Source organism: Bombyx mandarina, chromosome 05 (genome assembly GCF_030267445.1).
Source record: "Bombyx mandarina strain Sakado chromosome 05, ASM3026744v2".
Lineage (NCBI taxonomy): Eukaryota > Metazoa > Arthropoda > Insecta > Lepidoptera > Bombycidae > Bombyx > Bombyx mandarina.
Genome location: NC_143212.1, coordinates 11,093,456 through 11,115,189, shown reverse-complemented (window position 1 = coordinate 11,115,189; position 21,734 = coordinate 11,093,456). Strand labels below are relative to the sequence as shown.

Here is a 21,734-nt window from a genome sequence, read left to right as displayed (position 1 = left end):
TCAACTTTGGGAATATTCGTTATAAAAAAAGCCGTCGCCTTGATTTTTAGACCAATAGGTCTTCATAATTACAAAATAGGACTAAATGTATTTTATTACATTAGTTTTGCTGTGAGTTACTTAAGATTTAATGGTATTTGAATGAATTTCACTACAATTTCGTTTACTTCCAGTTTTTCATTAAAATCATTAAGATCCTTTAAATTACTAACGTGTCTTACCGATGAAAACATAATAATTTAAGGACTTCAGGATAATATTATGTTCAAAACATTTTAATAGTTTCCAAATGATTATATTACAAACTAGCTGTACCCGTCCGCTTCACTGGGCCTTTAAAATTAAAATTATTATTTCTCCCCCTCACAAAGATTCTCATCATTAACGCCCCCGCAACTGGTATATGTAGTCCAACACTCATATAAATATAGTACTTAATGGATAGTCTATCCATTAAGTACATGTATTTTCTACATGGATACCAAGTTTCAAGTCGATCGGATGCACGGTTCAGTAATTATAACGGAACATCCGTAAAAACTACTGTAGATTTTTATATTAGTATAGATAAAAATGTTATTAGAGCACTGACGATAAGCCACTTCTTGCCGTCCCGAGTGAAGACGGGCGGCTTGTCTAGTTGTCCAGCGCCGGGCTGCGGCAGCGGCTTGTGTCCGGCGGCCGACGTCGCTTTGAACGGCGCCGGGCCTTGACGGAGAGTCGGGTTCTTGTGGGTCTGCATGTCCGGCGTCACTTTGCGCAAGGCTAGTTATGACAAAATAAAAAAAAAGATATAGAGCATGTGGGAATAGTCTTTGTGGGCACTTCGAGCTATGCTAATTTCTTCAGTAGCATTATAAACGCTCTATTGTTCACTAGCGGAACCCGGTCACGTTGCTCTGTAACTATCACTAATTGCCTTTAAATGAAAAACACTTTTTTTTTATGTCACTCGCAAGCTACCTATCGTTCGTAGATGGTACTATTCACTGGTAGTAGAGCGTGTTGTGAGCCCACACGATGCCTATTTCTGCCGTGAAGCAATAATGTGTTTCGGTTTGAAGGGTGAAGCAGCCGTTTTACTATAAAACAGAGTTAGAATTCATGTTTTCAGGCTCTAGCAACCACTTAAAACCAAGTCGGCCGTGATCTCATCACGAATCTAAGCAACAAATAAAAACCCTAAAGTTTCCCTCATAATCCCATGAATGATATATGTACACAGAGGACAGTTTTTTTTATTTATACGTGTAGATTACACCTTAATCTTACCACAAAATTCTATATTAATTTGACAATTTAAGGCAATCTAAGGCATACCGTGCCGCGGGTTATGGTCGGATTGGCGACGGGTCGTAAAAATAATTTAATTACAACGTTGGGTAGGTATATTTTGGGCTGACTCTATTTTATGAGATAAACGACGAAAGAAAAGATTTGTCAACGAATATTCATTAAAGCCTTTGGGATGTAAAAGCTTAATTAAAATTAGCCCACCGCCTCTGATACAGCAGTCACCAAAATATTCGCAGTTGTTTAAAATGTAATTACAAGATTTATTTGTAATTAACCACCAAAAATAAATGTTACGAGATTGTTTGCTCTCAGCATATTACTTATTTTAACGACTAAATATTATTATACGCTGCTACTTTATACACGGAACACTCACTCGATAAACTCGCATGCTCAGATATTAACGCATGATTTTTATGTTATTGTACATATCAGTAAATATGTGATAGCTTTGTCCAAGTTAAAAGTGAAAAATAAAATTTGGTTACACCTTAAAAATCTGTTGCTATAAATTTTTTCCTCTACCTAATAATATTAAATAATAGCCTAAGGGGCTAATCCAGCTACTCACGGACCAGTAAGTGAGCTCACGGGCTCAACTTGAGTTAGTTCGCTAACATTAACTCTAGCAAGAACAGTGCTTCGCCGAATCTACTACCGGATCGGAATCGCATTACTATAATTAAAGCTATCTAATAAAAAAAATTATTGCTTAGATGGGTGGACGAGCTCACAGCCCACCTGGTGTTAAGTGGTTACTGGAGCCCATAGACATCTACAACGTAAATGCGCCACCCACCTTGAGATATAAGTTCTAAGGTCTCAAGTATACTTACAACGGCTGCCCTATCCTCCAAACCGAAACGCATTACTGCTTCACGGCAGAAATAGACAGAAATAGCGCAGAGCAATATCTAAATATTTAATCTTGAGTTAATTATTATCAGTCATCCGCAAAATTATGTGGTATCCAAAACGTCGGAATTAATATAATGATAATAAAAAAATGCGAAATTAAGCCGTAAAACTAGCTTTAAATATTAATACACTGCTACTACTATTAGATAGTATGCTATTCTCTATTAATACGTAATTAAAATTTAATAGTTTTTATAACAGCACTATGTATTAATCAACGTGTTTAAAATATAAAGACACGTCCACACAGAGAGTAAAAAAAAAGTTATATTTAGTTAGCAGAACACGTTTTAAGTACCTACAGAGCATGAATAATAATTAATTAAGATTATTTCATTCGTAGCTACGTCTGTACATTACAGAAAAGAATGTAAATGTATTGTGATTTATTCAAAATTATGAATCCGTTTATTGTTTTGTGTTTTTTTGGAAGACTCGTTACAGTAAAAAGATGTCTAGTTGCTGGTGCATTGTCTCTCGTCAAACATTTTTATTTTATACATTTAGGATACATTGCTCTCTAACTAAAATCAATTATCATATCAACCTAAACATGCACTGTAGCCTAAATTCAATTTTCTTATTTACTAATAATTTGTTGTACGTACTCGTATTAAGTATATAATTGGAGTTTCGTGTTTAATAGTAATAACAATTGCTTTTAGTATATAATTTGGCATAACAGACATCAAACAAATAATAGTTGAAAAGTAATTACATGGGTCATGGACATTAAAAGAGTCATCAAATTACTACACCTAACTTTGCATTTGAAATCGCTAAATATTATTATGACACTTTTTTAAACTAATATCAACGCATCATGTCGTAATCGTTGTTTTTTATTATATGTTCTATAGAATTACAACATAGTTAGATCGTCCGACATTTTATCCTCGAATGACGTTAAACGTAATGAAATTCCGTTTAGTGTGCTCAGTGCGAGTTTTTTTATTAAACTTTCTCGATAGCTTAAAGGTTAACTCAAATTAGAATGCAGTTGGAACAGCGCCCTTAGCGGCAAACGTAGGCAAACGTTCCAACTCCATACAAATTTTAGTTAACTTTTACGCTATTGAGAATGTTAAGAAATTCGCACTTAGCACGCAGGAGAGTTTTGTAAGCACTCGCATTCCCCATTTATGACATTTCTAGCACTTTACAGTTTTTGTGATCATGAGCTACAAAAATTAAAACGATAGAATCGTTTATTTCATTCACGAATGTTCCACAGTTAACTTTTCGACTTAGTATTTTCTCTAGTATTATGGTTACTGGAAATTACTGGCGGTAGGACCTCTTGTGATTTTACTGGTGGTAGGACCTCTTGTGAGTCCGCGCGGGTGGGTACCATCGCCCTGCCTATTTCTGCCGTGAAGCAGTAATGCGTTTCGGTTTGAAGGGTGGGGTAGCCGTTGTAACTAAAACATGAGACCTTAGAACTTATATCTCAAGGTGGGTGGCGCATTTACGTTGTAGATGTCTATGGGCTCCAGTAACCACTTAACACCAGGTGGGCTGTGAGCTCGTCCACTCATCTAAACAATAAAAAAATACACGTATGTATGAATCAAGAACCAGCTCACTCAGACCCTGAAAGTCAAAATTAATTTAACACAAAGACATTGATTCCAAATGTCTGAGGACTGAGGTCCACGGATGGTAAGACATAGTCGTCGTTACACGCTATACAGGATGAAGCTAGTAAAACGATTTCAAAGATAGATACTTCAATTGATTTTTGATGAATCACATAAATATGTAAATTTGACCTCTTTGTGACCAGTTACATTTGGTTACATATTTAGAATGTCAGGCTAAATAAACGTTATTATAATCAAATTAAATTCAGAGTACTGAAGAAACTCGTTAAGACAGAAACACTAAGATTTAAATAATTCAAATACCGACAGAAGGATAACTTTCTGAAGATATAAAGTTTACATTTGCGTTTCGCATTAATCTAGAGGACATAATGAATTTATGTATGTAATCTTTGTCAATGACCAAATATAGTTAATCATAATTCTTTTAAATATTCATATTTTTATTAAGGTAATATTATGTAATCTAATGTATTCTAATTCTAACAATGTAAATAAATGGTAAGCTCCGAGGAACATAGAAGTTTTCAGTGAAAGTTTTCTAGAATGTTCAGCTTTTATAATGTTACTCAGCAAGTTTTAAAACAAATACATTTTAGGAGCTTTACTCTTCGGTCGATGTAAGCACATCGTGTATATGTATATATTCATTAAACAACACAACTTTTGCGCTAAAGCCCTAAAGTTGAACACGAGAGAAAGTTATCAATTTTGAAGTTACCGCACCCATTTTCTTCGTCTAAACGTGCCTATTTTGTGTTTTTGTTGGGTATTTAATGAGCGCGTTTAATATTTAATTTTAAAACATAAAGTATACAATTTTTCCAATTTCGTAGAGATGAATGATTGGAATGGGATTCCCTTCCCGATTCAGCTGCTTAACGTAATCCTGCGATCCAGTTTGAAAAATAACATTGGTTAAGCCAAACAAATTGCTCATGTCAATCTTATTATTATTTTTTTCAGGCCCAATGTCATGTGCCAATGTTGAATTCATATTGTAGTGATATCCAAAAACACCAATATCTGTATAACATTAAGTTGACTAGTCTGCCCGACTATACGAATGGAAAATAGAGAGAGAGGGAGGGAAGGTAGGGGAGGGAGGGAAGAGAGAGAGGGAGGGAAGAGAGAGAGAGAGGAAGGGAGGGAGTGAGGGGAAGAGGGAGGGGAAGAGGGAGGGGAGAGGGGAAAGGGATAGAGGGGAGAGGGAGGGGAGAGGGAGAGAGGGGAAAGGGGAGAGGGATAGCGGGGAGAGGGAGAAAGACTATGCTTTATGGCACACAAAACAAATAAAAAATTCTAAAAATGATTTCTTCCAGACAACCATCAGGTGAACAGGAATTAATAGGAAACAAATTACACGCGGTGTATAAATTATTTGGATGTATCAATACTTACAGCTAGTTATGGCTTCGCCTTGATTGATTTCGGCGAAGAGAGCGCTGCGGTCATCGAGCGACAAGTTGGAGAAGTCCACGTCTGGCAGCACGGGCGGCGGAGGGGGAAGTCCTCCCGAGGGAGGCGGTGGGGGGGCACCAGCACTGCCCTTGCCTGTACAAACACTACTGCTTAATACCAGAGGTGGAATTATTCAAGTCGTGATCTTCGCTATAGTATCTAATAGTACAAATAAAATGTTGTCCAATTAAAAATTAGAAGTTGTTTAGGTGAAATCGCTCAGAACACTGGCAACAAGTGGTCGCCGTATATTTTATATGACGAGATTATATATACATATTGGTTTTGACTACAAATTTCTTTATTAAGTGACACAAATGATAGTAACTAAATGCTATTTAAAATCAGTTTGAATTTTTTTAATCGATTTTACTTTTTTTTTATGATTCAATACAAATGATCCACAATTCATCAAAATTGTCTTTAAATTACCAAATCAAAATAATAATAATTGTATTGTAATAAAAATAAAATAAAAAACTGTTGAGCGAACGGAGCAAGAGTTTTCAGCTAAACCGAAATTGACCCAATTTAATCCACACGTCAACCCTTCAGTTGATAATATTTGAAATTAACTTAACGAAACAATGTGCAGTTATGTAAGTAATTTGGGTGTTTGTAGAGAAATTTCAATTTAAACTTCTAATGCTATTAAAAGCGTTTTAGAATGGAAATATTTAACTTTTACTCATCTAATAATATAATAGTTTTATCTTAAATTTTTCTGTACGTCTGTTACTGAACTTCTCATAAAACGTTGGAACGATTTTGATAAATTTTTGTGTGCTTTTTGCGAGGTCTCTAGATTGTTTAGATTCATAATTGTACCAGGACAATATCTGACCATTTCTATCGTGAAGCAGAAAACCATGCGAGTTGAGGCTTTGGTCTTCTTGTCAAGGTGAACCGTGGGATTCGTGTCGTAAATGGGTTCTGGTATACCTTTAGCCCAAGCCATGACCTTGTCTACCCACGTTAGCAAACAGTCCACAGAACATTTATTTCTGGTTAGTGTGTACACAACGATTTTTTGACAAAAATAATTTAAGCAGTATATTCCTTTGATTTGAAGGACTGTAATGAAATCCCTTTGTTTCGTCTGGTTGAATGTCAGAGGTCGAGACCGAGCCTGACCGAGGCAACAACTATTTGTGTACAAGTTTGCGAATATTTAAAGTTTTAACCTTTGTTAACAAGTTAAACTCTCGTCCAATTAGTGAATTTATCTAGTGGAATGTTACGGCGAATATTTTACGTTCAACGTCAGCGAGTATATTGTTTTAAAATAATTTTACAGTAAAAAAAAACAATTTGGAATAAATATTTTTTTTTAAATTAAATTTAACTTGTATTACGATAACTCCTAATAACGCAATATCTATGTCGCAAATATCGAACGGAACGATACCGCCGTACTGCTTTCTTCTGTAGCAAAACAATGATTCCTAACCACTTCAGACGTCTTCACGTTAGCAATAGGTGTAATGGCATCAGTGTGCTTAGTGCGAGTTTTGTAACTTTTCGATCGCGTAAAATTTAACTCAAATTGGTATGGAGTTGAAACAGCTTTCCATCGTTTGCTCGGGTGCCGAACCTCCTACGAGGTCCCCGCGCCTGCGGGGTATGTGGGACTTGACGATCTGCAAGGTGTTGGGGGCAGACCGCGGGCCCAAGGAATTTTAGAGCCCTACCGCACTAAACGACTCCCCTGCACTCTTACACCCGAGGTCCGATCTCCGTCCGGAGTCAGAACCCGGTCAACACTACCAGACACTTGCTAGAGGCGCTGTTCCAACTCCATAGAAATTGTAGTTAACTTTTACGCGATCGCGAAGTTAGAAAACTAGCAATAAACCCACTGCTTACACGTTCATCAGTCATTCAAGTAATACGTTCCGTTTCGATAAACTCGACACCCGTTTTACAATACAACTCCCACCTGGTATTACAAGATATTTAACCACCTAATACCAGGTGGGTCGTCACCTCGCCCAGCCATTAAAAGCTATTAAATATTGAAGTCCAGCCCTGAGTTCCTCTTGTAGGTATATATGCTACATTGCGGGATTTAATAGATTTACTGGATCAATTTCAGTTGTGCGTTCGAAATTTGGCGTAAAGTATTTTAATAATAACGACTGGGAATAAATCACGCACGGTCAACCGACCACGAATGCCCTGTGTTATGGGTATCAGCGTCTCACATATATACTTATATACGTTTAAATATATACATAATATACATCCAGACAAAGAGCGAACAAACTTGTTTATCACACGATGTTTGCTCGATCTGGAAATTTAAGTCCCGACCCTCAGTGCAACAGTCAGGGGCGGTAATTGCTGCACCACCGAGTAATTATGCACATTATTTTTTTAAACTAACCACTTATGAGGCGACACCTCGTTTATGTGTGTTATTAATAGACTGAATGATTCGTACGATTAATATTAACTACACAAAGGCAATACAAGAAACGTTGAGAAATGAGAAAATTGCGACCGTATTGAGGTCGAAACGCTGCTCGTTCAATTATTCAGCCAGAGAGTCACTTTATTGTGGGAACGGGGCTATGACGACTATACACTCGTGCACAATAGTTGCTAAATACATTAAATATTAATATTATAATTCATTGTTAAATTATTGTTATTACGTTAATTCACTATTCAAATGGCTTTACATTTTGAAATTGTTTGTTTTGTTAGCAATAAGCTAAATAATATCCGAAAATTCATTATTCTATTTACCATGCCTTTCCCCAAGGGCCTTTAGACACTTCTATTGTATTCAGTCACAATTCACTCGCGTCCGAGTCCGCTGTTAAGCCTTGTTCGGACTAGACGAGTATTTTAGTCGAGTACCGAGTAATTTAGTGGCTAAACTACTAAAAGTCGCCCGAAAAAATAGAACAAAATGGATTGACTTGACTAAATTATTTACTAACCTACTCGACTAAATTTTTGGTGCTCAGACACATTTAACTACTAAATTACTCGGTACTCGACTAAAATACTCGCCTAGTCCGAACAAGGCTTTAGTTTTAACTCGTCATTTTACTTCGTTTGCAGGCTACAATACAAGCTTTTGCGTCGCCTAACGTTCCTTAGATACCAATCTAGATTTAACTTGCACAAATTTAAGACATGTATAAATGCATGACGGAGATTGCTGGTTCTATGGTGTTTTTAAAATGATGAACCAGCGACGCCATTCTCTTCATCATTATCATTGCCTTTGATAGTGACAGTAATTAAGACTCACTTTTCCTATGATCCTATGTGCAACGATAAAAACAGAGAGCTCCGCCTCAGTCGGTTGCTCGAGTCGGAATGTTTTGTGTGATACTACTCACTCGCATTCATAGTAGAAAGTGGGGGTAATTTAGTCATGAATTCTCTTGAATACCTTCTTAAACAGTTGTTGACATACGTAGCACTAAGGAAATAGTTAACTTTAACTATTTTTAGTTAACTAAATAGCGACGTTGCGCCGGCATATACTATAATTAAATATACTCACCAGACCACACAAGTCCTGTTGTGTGAAACTGTTTGACGTACGCTTGCAAATCGGACAGCAGTTGGACCCAAGCGCGGCACCACTCTACGTGGGTCTTGTCTTTCTCCTTCCAATCCTTGAGCACGCGGTTAGTGTAGAACTGGCCGGCGTCATTCATTTCCTTAACGTACGGAGCCGGGGCGGGAGCAACGGCTACCCATCCCAAAGCCGGGATACTCTCGGATATCGCCGAGAGATGATTAAAGAACTGCGAGGCGCGGTTCTTTTCACGATATTGCTGGATAGCAGATATCTGTTCGCTGGTCGGGGTCAGAAGCTGCATTTCCTCAGCTTGAGAAGGCTTGGCTTTTGTTGCCGCCAGTTGTATGTAGCGGGATTGCGCTCTAAGATAGAACAAATACATTTGTTCATTACATTATTTACATTTACAACTACAATACAAAAACAATTAATGTTTTATATTACATGTGAAATAATTTAGCTAACATAACAATAATTAGATGACTGTAGGACCATGTGAAAGTTTACATAGTAAATTTAATATTCCTATTCTACATTCCAAATAAGGTAGATACGAATTTATATGGCCATTGCAAGTACATAAACTGTCTTACTGTAAATTCATTCATGTTGCGATGAACAAAATAACCGAATAAGAACGGGAAAATGACAAGACTCAACACAGCGTTGCGAACATTTAATCTAATAACACGAAAATATACAGACAAAAATTTTCTATTTATATTCCGTGTGTAAACAGACTGAGCATAAAAATAAAATATTTTTGGTTTGATACAGTTTTTTTGCTGCCTATATATTATCTTACCTACATAATTTCCTACCTAATCGATGTGGTCTAAGGGGCTATTACAGCTGATGGACCGGTGAGCTCACGGGCTCAACCTGAGACAATTTGCTAACACCGGCCCTAGCAGGAGCAATGCTTCGCTGAATCTACCACCGAATCGGAATCGCGACCCACTGAGAAGATCCGGCGAGAAACTCAGTGGATACTACGTTTTAATGCTTATTCATTTTCAAGATCAGTAGATATAAAAGTGGGCACGGACAAAATTATTTTCTCGCAAACATAACGTACCCCGTACGCAACGTGAACGTAAATCTCTATTCTTCCCTCTTTTTGTCAAAGATTTTTTGGTCGCTAGTGACGAGCTTTGAGGATAAAATACAATAAAATGAATGCAAAAATAAATACAGGTTGAGATTATTTCAGGTTTCAATGATTATGTATAGTCTTTGTGTTTTATTTATAAGCGACTATAAGCATCACCTTCTTTTAAATCTCAACCTACAAAATTAAGAAGAGCCCTGATAATCGAGCACGAAAGGGGTTGCAGGTAATAATTATGAGGATTAATGAATCTGTTAAATCCTACGTAGCAGAAATAATCAGGTAAGCACATTTTTAAGTTAGACTACACACTCATAAATAGTCAGAACCGAAATGGAATGACGATTTGTTAGAAATGTGTTGTGTAATTGTAATGTATAAAATTCAAACATGATTTGTTTTTTTTAAACATTTTTAAACGTAATATTTATAAGTTCTTCGATTGTACGACTGAAAGCCTTAATGCATAGGCGTACGAAAGCAATACCATGAGAGGTACATAATAAATACTGTCAAGAAGAAAATTTAGAAAGTCGTATAAGCTATTTAAGATGTGTTCGGATTAGTTAAGATCATTAACAGACACGTTTATTGAGCGTTTCGGGGGAATATCTTAGAGAGAATAAGCAGAAAACAAGCAAAAATAAAAAAGATATGAAGGGCCTCTGTGATGGACCCTCGTCATTCTCGTTACTGAGTGACGTAATTGCTTTCACTATATTTGTTCGTATTATTTTTTGTTTACTGATCCGAAATAACCATCATATTGAAATATATATTTTTTTGTACAAAATTAATAGTTTTTTTTTTTTTATTGCTTAGGTGTGTGGACGAGCTCACAGCCCACCTGGTGTTAAGTGGTTACTGGAGCCCATAGACATCTACAACGTAAATGCGCCACACACCTTGAGATATAGTTCTAAGGTCTCAGTATAGTCACAACGGCTGCCCCACCCTTCAAACCGAAACGCATTACTGCTTCACGGCAGAAATAGGCGGGGCGGTGGTACCTACCCGTGCGGACTCACAAGAGGTCCTACCACCAAAAGCTTCTTATTGTATACCATACCAAAGCAAGCTTCTTATTGTATACCATATTTCATTCCAGAGAAGGGTGACCACGATTCGCTGTAGCTAACAAAAACGATTTATGTATTACATTTCGAATGCGATACTACTGAATCGAACACATGACACGAACACGAACAAACAAACCTAAGAATATTATTTTTTGTATCCCAATAAAATATTATAATTTTGAGGTTTAAAAGATACTAGAGGTCCCGCAGTAGTCGAAATTCGACTATAATTAATTAGAATTGTAAGTTTTTACACTATTATGATTGTATTTTATACTTCTATAATCACAAATTTCGCCAAAGCTACACTATAAAAAAATATTAATAAAGACAAACAATATTTAATCTATTCTCAATTTGCCCACAGACGTCAAGAACAAAATTTTAACAATAAATAGTATGCATGCGTGTGTGCGTTAAATACATGGTATGTAGTGTGTGTAATGTTTTCTTTATTGATTTAATGTATCTTTTATGCATTATTTTTAAAAAATATTAGCATTGTGCACTTCTCCTCTATGTTCTCTATAATTGTAGAAAATTTCATACTCCTCCGTCCGCGCAATTTTCGTATAAAGGGATACAAAGTTTTTGCTTCACGTATTAATATATAGATGACTGCATTGGAACGTGCGGGTGTGAAAACGTTTTGAAGGAACGACATCGAACAAAAATGGTTTGTTTTCATTGTCCATATCACTTTGTTTAATTTATATCTCACATATGTTTTTTTTAGATAAATATTATACTTACTGAAAAGCAGCATTCACGAGGTTAGCTTGAGTAGCGACGTCTCCGCCAATCTGCTGCGACAGTTGGAGATAGGCGCGGAGGGGACCCTGCATATAACATAACAAAATATCTAATATTAGACACAGTCGAATACAGAAGTGATCTTACTCAAACATGTTATATGTATGTGTATATATATATACAGGGTGTTCAGAAATCGTTCGCGAAAACTGGGACACGTATGTATAAGCAATAACATAGGTGCACGCAATGTACACGATTTAAAATTCAACTGACGCCCGGGATCTATGGGCCGAGGTACAGAACGGGCTGACTTTTCGTTAACATGGTAGATACGTTCCTACAAAGTCCTGTGTTATGCGAAGCCGTGTTATAAGAAACTAGAAACCAATACAAAAAGAAGAGTATTTTTTCTGAATGAAACTTCTCAAATATGTCTGTATGTATTTTTTTACCTATTATAAATACAAAATAATCAATAAAACTTCGGTATTCCCATATATTGTGAGTTCATGGTCTAATTTTGTAAATAATTTTAAACAAAAATCTCATTTTCGCGTTGTAGAAGTGCCGTGTTTTAAGAGGGTTTTAGGGAATTTTTCTTTTCGTGTTAAAGTGAAACCGTGTTGTAAAATACCGTGTTACAGGAGTGTTATCTGTATTACGGTTTCAGAAAAAAAAACGTTTTTACAAAAACGAAAGCATTTACGTATTTTTTAAATCATTTAATTTAGAGTTGTTGATAATTGCTTGATTGTTGTTTATTCAAAAACAATCTTTTTAGATTTAGAACAACTTAGAATGCCATTTATATCTTATGGCGGAAAGTGTCGAATTGAATTTAGAATTAAATTAAATTGAAAGAAAATCTTTGGTCCATCAACGACAAACTACTTTATAGAATGTAGTTATCAGATCCCCACAAGATAATGTGAATAACTTAGAAAAATCGTTAGACAGAAATTCAGTCGATCGAAAAGCACTTTATAAGTAAATCTGAACAGAAACTTTTTTCTATAATTATGTTTATTGGAGTTCGCCTTCCAGATAGAGAGTACGTTCCGGCTTTCATGTTAACTGAAAGAAAATATAACTTTATATAGCCTTTCAGAGTAAGAGAGGCCGAATAAAAAAAACTTTATAAATAAAAATGAATGTTTGTTTATAGGTTTTTCCTCTATGAATTCTTAAATCATTGATCTGATTGTGATGAAACTTGATACAGTTGTTGTTGCCATTCCAAGAAAGTTTTTTGTAGGCATAGTATCAACGTATGGCGGAGCGGATTTACATGCTTCAACGATTAGCGACAATCATAGCCAAGCGTGTTCCACTAGTAATAAAAATAGTAGTCTTTAAAACTGTAAAAAAATGAATAAGACCATAATATGAATAACTCGTTAATACTCATTTATTTTGCATAAGTACATGCATATTGATAATTGAAATTATTAATATTGTTGATATTGCAATGACACGTGTACGTGACACGAGCTCTTATTGTTTCGAAAATCAATCAAATTAAATCATTTATTCATATTCGCTCCTAACTTGATAGACATATTTTTGCATAAAAATAATGAAATTTACGAAATAGCCATAATCCAATGAGCAATAAATTATGAAGTAGGGACGGGCAATATCATAGTAAAATTATAGAAGATTGGGGAAACATTTTATTTTATGGGATTAGCTTGAATTGCGGTATGTATATTCCGTTAAAAAATAAAAAGGTACAAGTCAAATAGAACACCAAATTCACCTTGCGCAGCGGCGAAAAAGCCTTTTTTTAACAAAAATGAATAGTTAATATCCGTACTCAAAGGATGCGGAACGATTCTATGAATTGGGCTTTGGTTACGTCAGATTATTATTAAATTTTCAGTAGAATCGGCGACTAGGCACAACCCTAAAATACCCTTAATTAATAAGTTACCGCGAAATACCGCGCAATATTAATTAGAAGATTCATAAAGTTAATACTTCCACTGTTTGAGTACATTATTATCTATTTATTGGAAACCATAAACATATTAAGAAACTAGCGACCCGCCCTCGCTTCGCTTCGGAAACATTAAAACACACATGAAACCAAAAAAAAATAATATATAAAAATTAAAAAAGTAGCCTATGTTCATCAGGGACAATGTCGGCTTCTAATGGAAAAAGAATTTTTCAAATCGGTCCAGTAGTTTCGGAGCCTATTCGAAACAAACAAACAAACAAATCTTTCCTTTTTATAATATTAGTATAGAGTATAGATTAGTATAGATTCCTTTTTGGAATACGCCTCAAATTTAAAACTTGTCATTGCTGTACTATAGATTTGTGTCATTAGAAGAGTGTTTGTTTACATTATAGTAGAGTAATTATTACAACGACAGGGAACAATTAACTTGAGTTTCAAAGCTGAAAATAACAATGCCTTCCAAATTATGTACTTCATTCATCAAATTCTTTCGAAGATAAGAAAAATCCTTTCTTTGTAAGCTTCTTTGTTTTTTTTTGTAAGGGATTGGTTTTATAAGGAAAACATTTTATTGTGAGGTTGGATGAATAAACAAAATTTCGTATTTTTGACAAGGTTCGATTTATATTTTATTGTCACAAATGTCAAATTTCTTTCGTTTTATTTCCATAAGGCAATCATATTGAATTTAACAACTAAACGTTCATCTTTTATTGCTCTTGATAGGTGAACGAGCTCTCGGCCCTTCTAGCGTTAAGTAGTTATAGGAGCATACAGACATCACAGCGTGGATATCGTCTCTCATTTTGAGACATACGAAGTCTCAATTTTATTGGTAAACAGCTATCACACCCTTCATACTGGAGCACATTACCGTTTCACAATAGGTATTAGGCAATTACCTGCAAATGTAGGTTCACAACACGCCTTACCATTACTAATTATAAATATTATTATAATTACTTATTAAATAATAAATATTTCGAGCGACCACTTTTTAATTTAGTTATTTATTTAACCGTTGATAAGTTGTTACTACTATACTATTGATAGTTTAAAGTCACGAAGGGTTTTCATAAACGCATCAGCGAAATGTGGTGTGGGCACATGTTTTCTTTGTAGGAATATGTGATAAAAATCCAAATCAATAAAAAAAATACCTATCGAGGTATAAGTAATATATGTGTGGCTCTAACAAAAAGTATTCAGTCCAAATTAATAATGAGTGTGTGAAAGGGAATGAGTGAGGAATGTGAGTCCGCACGGGTAGGTACCACCTCCCTGTCTATTTCTGCCGTGAAGCAGCATGCGATTCGGTTTGAAGGGTGGGGCAGCCGTTGTAACTATTCTGAGACCTTATAACTCTGATCTGGATGGCGGCATTTACATTGTAGATGTCTATGTGCGCCAGTAACCACGTAACACCAGGTGGGCTGTGAATCTCGTCCGTCCATCCAAACAATAAACAATAAAGAAAAGATTATTACAATGTTCTAATCCTCACCTGGACAAGGTCTTGATATCCGTTGACACTCATGTTGTCCGATGGTATTGGTTCGAGCGATTCTTGAGGCGGTGGTGTGTTCAGCGAGACTGGAGAAGGCGCCGGCGAATGAGGAGCTGTAGGAGTATGAGCTCGCAGCAACGGAAGGCGTTCCAATCGCGAGGTAACGCGTTCCAAACGCTCGATCAGCGTCTCGAGATCCGATGCCGAGCCGTGAGCAGCTGCGGTGCCCTCGACTTCGTTACCTATTCCGACAATTTATTTTTAGTGTGTAATTACTTTTGCTGTGTTATTATTATACATTATGCGTGTGGTGGGCGCCTAAGAATACCCCCAACCCAAACTTAGCTCATGGGTGTCGTAGAAGGCGACTAAGAGCCAAAGAAAGACCAAAGCCAATAAAATCTCGGCCCAAGGTAACCAAAAGCATTCCCAATGAGGGTTGACGTCAGGCAGGTGGCCGTTCATAATTTTTTTTGCCAAAACTTAGAGCAACATGAGAAAGAATAATGATATATGATAGAAGAGTATGGAAGGAGAAAACATGTTGTGCCGACCCCAGGTAACTGGGAGAAGGGCAGGATAATGATGATGATGAATTACTTTTGTCCGTGAACTAAGTAATCAACAAAGAACTGAAAAGAAATTATATTTAAGTAATGACCGCAGTAAATAAATCGTTTTATTTTTATAACATTATTCTGAGTCTTAATTTTTTTAATTGTAAGACTACAATTCTTTAACGTAAATTATAAAATGTGTCATTGTTGCTTCGTAAATAATGAGATATGATTTTCGTGATAACATATCTGAATCACGTTACCAAGCTTAACTAAGCTAATATTATATATTTTTAATACTAATGTAAAGGTCCTGGATTACGGTTTAAATTAATAAGGAGAACATTGTAGGTTAATTGTCTTCGTCGCTTTTATAATGAGCAGAGTTTATGCGCGAACAAGGATAAAATTGATTATTCAGATCACATTTTCTGCGTACCGGTGAGATGATCGTCGTAATCGACGAGAAATCGATGTAACACAAACATATTTGGATCCCTTGTTACATAGATCTTAAGATTCAAGAAAGGTAGCGTCCCAGTCTTGTTCATATTGATTTTGCGCTCAGCCAGAATTTAAGCACACCTCTGCATATTTAAAAGGAATAACTTGCCAGCTATATCGTATCTCGATTAGGATAGCTCTGTTTCTTCTTCATTTCATCATCACATTACAAAATTGACTGCGCGGCGTTTATAAAAAAAAACTCGATAATTCATTTAATTCTTGATTAAACTTCAGAATTACAAAGTACATTATTCCGCTCTAACAAACTTAAAGACCTGGCATTTGTTCAACAATTTTATTATTTTGTTTCTCTTCTTTTCCTACCTATTGGCCGGAAGCCTAAGGGGCTATTCTACCTACACTATACCTGATAGGTAAGGTCATGGTGCTAACCTAAGAGTTTGATAAAATTAGCTCTAGCAAGAGCTATACTTCGCATAATCTATTACTGATCAGAATCACGACCCACTGAGAATATCCGGTCAGAAACTCAGTGGATTAAAATTCTCTAGCAAATAGTTAATAGTTGCATTAACAGATGAATCGGTCTGGGTGTCTAGACACGACCTTAAAGAACCGAAACAGAACTAGAAAATTAAGCCATTAAACACATAACGTAGACAACATGGCATAAAGAGAATAAGTACCATTAAGAAAATAAAGCGCACAATCAAATTAATAGTAGAGGAAAGTAATAAAAAAACAATTAAGCGCTTTCGCGTTCATTACTTCTCTTCCTCTGTCTTAAGATAAGTTTTTGTATTGTTAGAATAGCAGCTTAATAGTGCTAATATATATGCTACTTTTTTTATTGCTTAGATGGGTGGACGAGCTCACAGCCCACCTGGTGTTAAGTGGTTACTGGAGCCCATAGACATCTACAAAGTAAATGTGACACCCAACTCGAGATATAAGTTCTAAGGTCTCAAGTATAGTTACAACGGCTGCCCCACCTTTCAGACCGAAACGCATTATTACTTCACAGCAGAATTAGGCAGCGTGGTGGTACCTACCCGCGCGGACTCACAAGAGTTCCTACCACCAGTAATTACGCAAATTATCATTTTGCGGGTTTGATTTTTATTACACGATATTATTCCATCAATCGTGAACATTCGTTAAGTAGATTTTTCATTAGAAAAATTGATACCCGCCTGCGGGATTCGATCACCGTCGCATCGCTAGATCAGATTGCACCGGACGTCTTATCTTTAGGGTACGACGACTTATATATTAATATAATTCAATCAATCTATATTTTTTATAAACTTGATTGTTATTAGTCATATCTGATAAATTTATTCGTTTGTTGCACCTATTAATGGGTGCGGCGTTGAAGATTGTATTTTGTAAATACGTATTTGTAAATTGAGTACATACATATTTACATAATTTATTTTATCCCATTATTAGGTTGTTACGTAGTTGCCGTCAGACCCATGAAATGCGTCCGTACACTAACGGACGATGTAACTCTCAAGAGGCGATATATTTACGATAAAAACAGATTAATACTTTATCTGTCCTGCTAGCGAACGCTTGTCATTAAAAAATTATGATTATGCCAACTTAAATTGAATATTATAATTTGCTCTAAATTTAAGTTAAAACGATCGCATTCTCCAGGTGGTAGAAGAATACTCATTTGAACACGCTTTTATTAGCTTGGTATATTATTTTGTTTGTATGAAATCGAATCTATAAATGTCATTTTCACTGACTTCAAGAGGTTCGATTAAGTTGAAAATTTGCACACACACACACACATTAAGGATCGATGGGATTACAACAATTTTATAGCTTTGCCATATAATATCCTTACTAATAGGCCTGAAATTATTGTTTGTTCGGTTTTTCTGTTTTTAAACTATATTTACTGAAATGCGAAGACCGTTAACAGATCGTTACTGCTAACTGCTATTTTAAAACATGAACTTGAAGTTACATTTGTATTGTATCAAATAATAGTTCACGGAATGAAAGTCTGCTTTGTAGCAGAAATAGACAGAAATAACACCGGTACAGCGTCATTTAAACTATAAATTCACTTCATACCCATCACCGTGTTAACAGCTTCGTGTGTTGACTCAAAACTATCTCCTCCTTCGTTTTGAATATTTGATTGTCCTTCGAACATTTTAATTAAGTTCATTAGGTTTCTTTGTGCACTTTCTTCCATCATTGAGTGAATTCAAAAAAAAAACAAGACGTAAATACGTCTAATTGGTCATCCGCACAATACGTAACTGATACAAGGACTGTTATCGAATGAATAATAAGCAAATAGATATGATAAGAATTTAGATTCTAAAGAAAACTCAACTACCTAATGCGTTTCAAAAGATACCAAAATGCGCTTATCGAAGAAGCACAGAATTTCCGTGAATTATCGATGTGTTACTTTACTATTATTTATTTGTTGTTTCAAATCTGATAAAAAATTGCCAAGACACGAGCGAGACAATACAAAGAATGGTCATTTAATGAATCTTTTTTTATGATTGAAGGTTTTGCGGCCCAGTCCTTTGCAGCTTCACCGGGACAGGTGGGCGAGCACGGGCTCATCCAGGATGGGATTTGCTAACAGCTACCCGAGCGCCTCCAAGGGAAACCTAAGAACTCAAGAGCAGCTGCTTCACGAATGAATCTACTACCAGATCGGAATCGCGACCCGCTGAAAAGATCCGGCGAGAAACTCAGCGGGCTGATGTTTAGGTTAGGTTGCACGAGTATGATTACCAAGGCCCTAAGCCTGCTCCTAGTGTTAGAACTGAAGGTGTCTAATGCAAGAGTTATTGGATTTGATGGATCCGTAAGGACGTGTCTAGGGCAAGAATCTACGCTGACGACACGCTGGTGACGGCTCGCGGAGACGACTACCGGTCAGCAGCCGTCCTGGTTGTGGCTGCAGTGGCAACTGTGGTAAGACGAATAAAGAGACTCGGCCTCGAGGTGGCCCTCCAAAAATCCGAAGCAGTGTGCTTCCACTCAGCTCGGAAAGGGCCACCTCAAGGCGCGAATCTCGTAGTCGGGGGTGTCACCATTGCTGTCCAGCCGAAGCTCAAGTATTTGGGCCTCGTGCTGGACAGCAAATGGAGATTCGACCACCATTTTAAAGCGCTGGTTCCGAGGCTCATGGGGGCGGCAGGTGCGCTGACCCGTCTTCTTCCCAACGTCGGAGGATGCAGCGCCGGTACTCGGCGACTGTACCTTGGGGTGGTGCGCAGTATGGCCCTGTACGGTGCTCCCGTGTGGTCGCCCGCACTCTCCGCGAGAAACGCGGCTCTGCTGCATAGAGCTCAGCGGGCGCTTGCGGTGAGGGTCATCAGGGGGTACCGCACCATCTCTCAAGATGTGGCCTGCGCTCTCGCCGGATCCCTACCCTGGGACCTCGAGGCCGAAATCTTGGCTGCGGTATATCGGCGTAAGGCGCAGGCCTTGAGTCGGGGGCGGTCGCCCGGCCCGTCGGCTGTCGGTCGGTGGAAGCGTGCTGCGCGTCATGTAGCATACGCTAAGTGGAGAGAGCGATTGCTGAAAGAACTTGGCCAAACTTCGGCCACCCGCCGGCGCACCCTCGAGGCCCTGGTGCCCGTGCTGGAGGCATGGTCGGATCGGCGTCACGGCGTACTCTCCTTTCACCTTGCGCAGGTCCTCTCGGGACATGGCTGTTTCGGGAGGTACCTGTGGAAGGTCTGCAGGAGAGAGCCACACCCGGGCTGCCACCAGTGCGGGCACCCGGACGATGACGCGCAGCACGCGCTCGAAACGTGCCCGCGTTGGGAGCACTCGCGGCGAGATCTCGTCGCGGTGCTGGGGAGAAACCTCTCCCTGCGGGCTGTCGTCGCCCGCATGTTAGAGGATCAGGGCTCGTGGGAGGCCATGGCCAGGTTTTGTGACCTGGTAATGGCGTCCCGTGAGGCTGAGGAGCGTGAAAGGGAGTGGGATCCCTCTTCAGCACCTCAGCGCAGAAGGCGGGCGGTGCAAGGTGGCTCCTGTGCGCCGCCCACGGTGTATCTCCCGAAATGACGTCCTTCGGGATTTTCCCGGAGATGAAATCCCGTCTTATCATCAGGACGGGTACCGGCGAAGGCAGAGTTTCGGCGCGCACTGCGGTACCGTATGTCTAGTATAGCCGGTGTGGTGGAGCTCGATGGGGTTTAGTCGGTAGTCGTTCTGCGGAGCAAGTGCTTTGCGCGCCTTTTTCAAGGCGTAGTCTCTTGCGAGGAATTCGGGGAGGTGGAGGACCTTCTCGTCCCCCTCTTCCTCTCAGGAGGCGCCGGAGTCCAACATAACCCGGTTCGTTACCCCCCCGGACCGGGTATCCATAAATGGATTCCCCAGCGTTAAAAAAAAAAATAAAAAAAAAAATAAAAAAAAAAAAAAAAAGGGCAAGAATCTTATTATGAAAGTTTCGTTTAACAACTAAATCAAAAAGCTTTTTTAACCAGTGCTTATTAAAATATAATAATATAGTATTTATATTTAAAACATCTCCAATATACATCCGGTAAATCTCCAAGTAATTATGCAAGGATTCGTTATTTGTTTTATACGATTTTATTTAGACATAGACAGCTGCTCAGCTGTATCGTTGTCATTACTTCTGTTCAAGAGCATCGATGACAATTCAGCGCCAGAAGCAAGTCAAATCAAATCAATTCAAAAAAATTTTATTCAACATAAATGAAAGTACATACTTGTTGAACGTCAAAAGAACTACCGCCAATTCACAAGAACTAGCCTCCGTCCTGAGAAGAATTGGCAAGAAACTCAGCGGGCATGTCTTTTTTTTTACATATAAAATTATTATTTATTTATTTTTTAATATTATTATTTTACATACATTTGCCTATGAAGGCATTAAAAATGTCATCAGAATTTGATACTACATTTATTTTAAGTTTGATAGTTACATCAAATCAAGTTAACAGAACGCGGCTAAAAAGGAAGTTAACTTGTTTTTCATATGGGAACAGGGTTAACAAAATAAAATAATTTAGAATGTGTACAACATAATATGATTTATTGTTAGTACATAATATTTGCGTAAAAGTATCTATTATTATAAATAAATATTATAAAAGTGAATACATGTATGGTTTTTAGCCCGCAGATATTTACCGCCCAAGATATTTTCCCCAACACGGGAATTTACATCAATATTATTTTTCTCGAAAAGAGCGACCCTTCTTTGATATTGTTACAGTATTTTCTTCGGTTTTCGCGAAACGTACACACGATTATAACTAGTTTTACGAATCAATATTTTTTATACTCTGTTTTGAATACGTTTAGATTGTGTACTTTATTTTTTGAAATCATAGATGACTAAGGTATTATTCGTCGAATTTAAATATTAAGCTTTTTTTGTGATTGTTGATATTGATACATTTTGCAAATACGCGTTTACAGTACTTTCAAAATAATA

The 21,734-nt window shown here is 37.3% G+C and overlaps 1 protein-coding gene across 4 annotated transcripts in view; it reads right to left on the bottom strand.

Annotated features, from left to right (window-relative positions):
- capt (adenylyl cyclase-associated protein 1) overlaps positions 1-21,734 on the bottom strand; it is a 41,373-nt gene that overhangs the window by 10,010 nt on the left and 9,629 nt on the right. For 3 of the 4 annotated variants that reach the window (XM_028185028.2, XM_028185029.2, XM_089727745.1), the window contains 5 exons: positions 15,240-15,484; positions 11,767-11,852; positions 8,803-9,185; positions 5,220-5,372; positions 593-765 (listed from right to left, as the gene is read on the bottom strand). In XM_028185028.2, the coding sequence (XP_028040829.2) occupies positions 593-765; positions 5,220-5,372; positions 8,803-9,185; positions 11,767-11,852; positions 15,240-15,484 (1,040 nt within the window). Of the gene's footprint in view, positions 1-592; positions 766-5,219; positions 5,373-8,802; positions 9,186-11,766; positions 11,853-15,239; positions 15,485-18,361; positions 18,528-21,734 lie in introns of those variants that run through there. The other variant, XM_089727742.1, reaches the window with a different exon arrangement.